At 39.9% G+C, this 2,697-nt stretch overlaps 1 protein-coding gene across 1 annotated transcript in view; it reads right to left on the bottom strand.

The window, feature by feature from the left end:
- Positions 1–2,697, bottom strand: part of ARMC9 (armadillo repeat containing 9) — a 190,653-nt gene that overhangs the window by 146,111 nt on the left and 41,845 nt on the right. Inside the window, exon 7 of the mRNA XM_023510364.1 lies at positions 2,277–2,311. Coding sequence (XP_023366132.1) covers positions 2,277–2,311 — 35 coding nt within the window. The remainder of the gene's footprint in view (positions 1–2,276; positions 2,312–2,697) is intronic.

Here is a 2,697-nt window from a genome sequence, read left to right on the forward strand (position 1 = left end):
TTTTTTTTTTTTGAGACAGTCTCAAGCTGTCATCCTGAGTACAGTGCCATGGAGTCATAGCTCACAGCAATCTCCTACTCTGGACTCAAGGGATCTTCTTGCCTCAGTTTTTCTATTTTTAGTAGAGATGGGGTATTACTTTTGCTCAGGCTGGTCTCGAACTCATGATCTCAAACAATCCACCCACCCCAGCCTCCCAGAGTGCTAGGATTATAGACACGAGCCACCACACTCAGCCTACATGCTAGTTTTTTCTAATGTTAGTTTTTAAAAGATAAAATGAGATTTTCTTAGAGGGTCCAGAAGAAAGGGCCAGAAAAGAGGGCAACAAATGAGACCTCAATAAACACTCTTGGGGAGAGTGTCTCCTACTGTTACGTCAAATAGTAAACTCATGGACATGCGTACATTGATTATTTTGACAATGTTTTTCCTGAGGCAGACACTATCTTGACTTTAAAAATTAATAGAGCCAATTTTAAAATTTTTATTATAAATAACTGGCCTGTATTCTTCAAAAGTGTCAAGGCATAAAAGACAAAGATTGAGGAATGATTTTAAATCAAAGGAAACTAAGAAGACATGATAACTAAATCAAAATAATGGAACAATTGATAAAATGTGAATAAAGTCTGGGGATTACATGACAATACTGTATCAATGTTAACTACTGTGCTTGTATAAAATTTTCTTTTTTCTTTTTAAACAGAGTCTCACTATGTCGCCCTGTGTAGAGTGCAGTTGCATCACAGCTCGCAGCAACTTCAAACTCCTGGGCTTAAGCGATTCTCTTGCCTCAGCCTCCCAAGTAGCTGGGACTACGGGTGCCCACCACAATGCCCGGCTAATTTTTGTTGCAGCTGTCATTGTTGTTTAGCTGGTCTGCGTCGGGTTTGAACCTGCCACCCTTGGTGTATGTAGCTGGAACCATAACCACTGTGCTATGGGCACCAAGGCAGCTTGTATAAAATATTAACACTGGGAAATCTGGGGAAAGGGTAAGAATTCTTCATACTAATTTTGCAGCTCTGAAGTTATTTTAACATGACAAATTTTTTATTTATTTTTATTTTTTTAACAAGAAAAATTTTAAAAGCTTTTAAATTTAAATGGGCTATTGTTTTAGACAAAGAAGTTCCATGGTAAAGCCAAGTTTAATATGTTCTGCAGCTGTAGTGAGTCTTTTGAAGGGAAGAAACACTATCATATTTAGACCATCTATACTTGACAGTAAAAGTAATATTACCAACTAAGTTTATTACTAATTAAATTTACCAGCAACTACACTCCTCAATAGCTCTATACTTCTGTGATCCAGCCACTCTCCTGCTGTCCAAGGAGACTGTGTTGGCCTTCTCTTCTCTGCCCCCTCCCCCTTTTCTCTCTGCAGGTGACCTTGCCTCTTATGTCACTGAGAATAATATCAGCAAATCCTGGGAGTATTTGCTGTGTCCCTGGCACTGTCCAGGGACTTCTATCTTCACAACAATCCTATAAAAGGATTACTCTTCTTCTCATTTTGTAAGTGAGGAAACTGAGGCACAGAGAAGTAGGCCAAGGTAACAGAGCTGGATGCGAAGGTGGGATTTTAACTGTCTACACTCGTAAGCACTATGCTATACAGCTGCCAAAGTGGCAGGAGAAAACAAAGTGCAGGTCAATGTCAGACACAGGCAGGGCTACAGGAGGAGGAATGTTGTAGCTGTCTCAGGTGTCTGAGGAATCTCATAGCTCCATTCCCCCTATACACACACACACACAGCTGACTCAGAGGTTCACCAGACTCCATCCTAGTTTTCATGTTCAAGTCAAAGGTCTTCAACTTCCTTACTGGTAGAGCACACATACCTGATGAAATGCACATGTGTGAGACACTCCCCTGGGTAACAACCAAAGCTATCCCATGGCCCTGGTCACAGCATGAACCAGCAGAGAACATAAAGTTTGGGGACTGCAATACTATTGATTATTGATTACACTATGACAGCAGATTAAATTCATTTCTATAGAATACCACAAGAATAATTCAACAGTCTTTTTCTATTTGATGCTACCTTAACAAAATAAATAGAATTAACATTAAAAGATAATTCCAGTTCAACATTACTTATTACTTATCAGTACTAGTATTTCCTTTAATATCCACGTGTAGCTCTAGTTCAAAGGCATTATTCTAAACTAGGCTGCTAAGATATGTGTTTATTAAAGATAGTTTGAATTCCAGTTTTAGACATTCCTGTTCTCCTTAATAAAAATTCCTATGAGGAGTTACTTACACGGGTGCCAAGGAAGCTCGTAACATGGTGGAAGCCTGAGGGAAGGGGACAGACAAAAGAAAACAGATTGTATTAGATGCTAACAATAACGCATTGATCCTAAATCACTCTAATGGCACAGAATATGTTGAGTGAATCCTCCAGGACTTGCCAAACAAAGTCACACCTGATTTAAAAATCAGCCAAAACTCATGTTAAGTCACATCACCACTGTTATATCTTGAGAGCCACCCACCCTGCTATTGTCGTACATGTCCAAGAAAAGCTTGAGGAGGTCAGGTGCGGTGCCTCACACCTGTAATCCTAGCACTCTGGGAGACCGAGGTGGATGGATTGCTTGAGCGCATGAGTTCAAGACCACCTTGAGCAAGAGTCAAGATCTTGTCTCTACTAAAAATAGAAAAACTGAGGCAAGAGGATC

This window comes from Otolemur garnettii, unplaced genomic scaffold (genome assembly GCF_000181295.1).
Source record: "Otolemur garnettii isolate 467f Iridium unplaced genomic scaffold, OtoGar3 scaffold00013, whole genome shotgun sequence".
NCBI classification, from domain to species: Eukaryota; Metazoa; Chordata; class Mammalia; order Primates; family Galagidae; genus Otolemur; species Otolemur garnettii.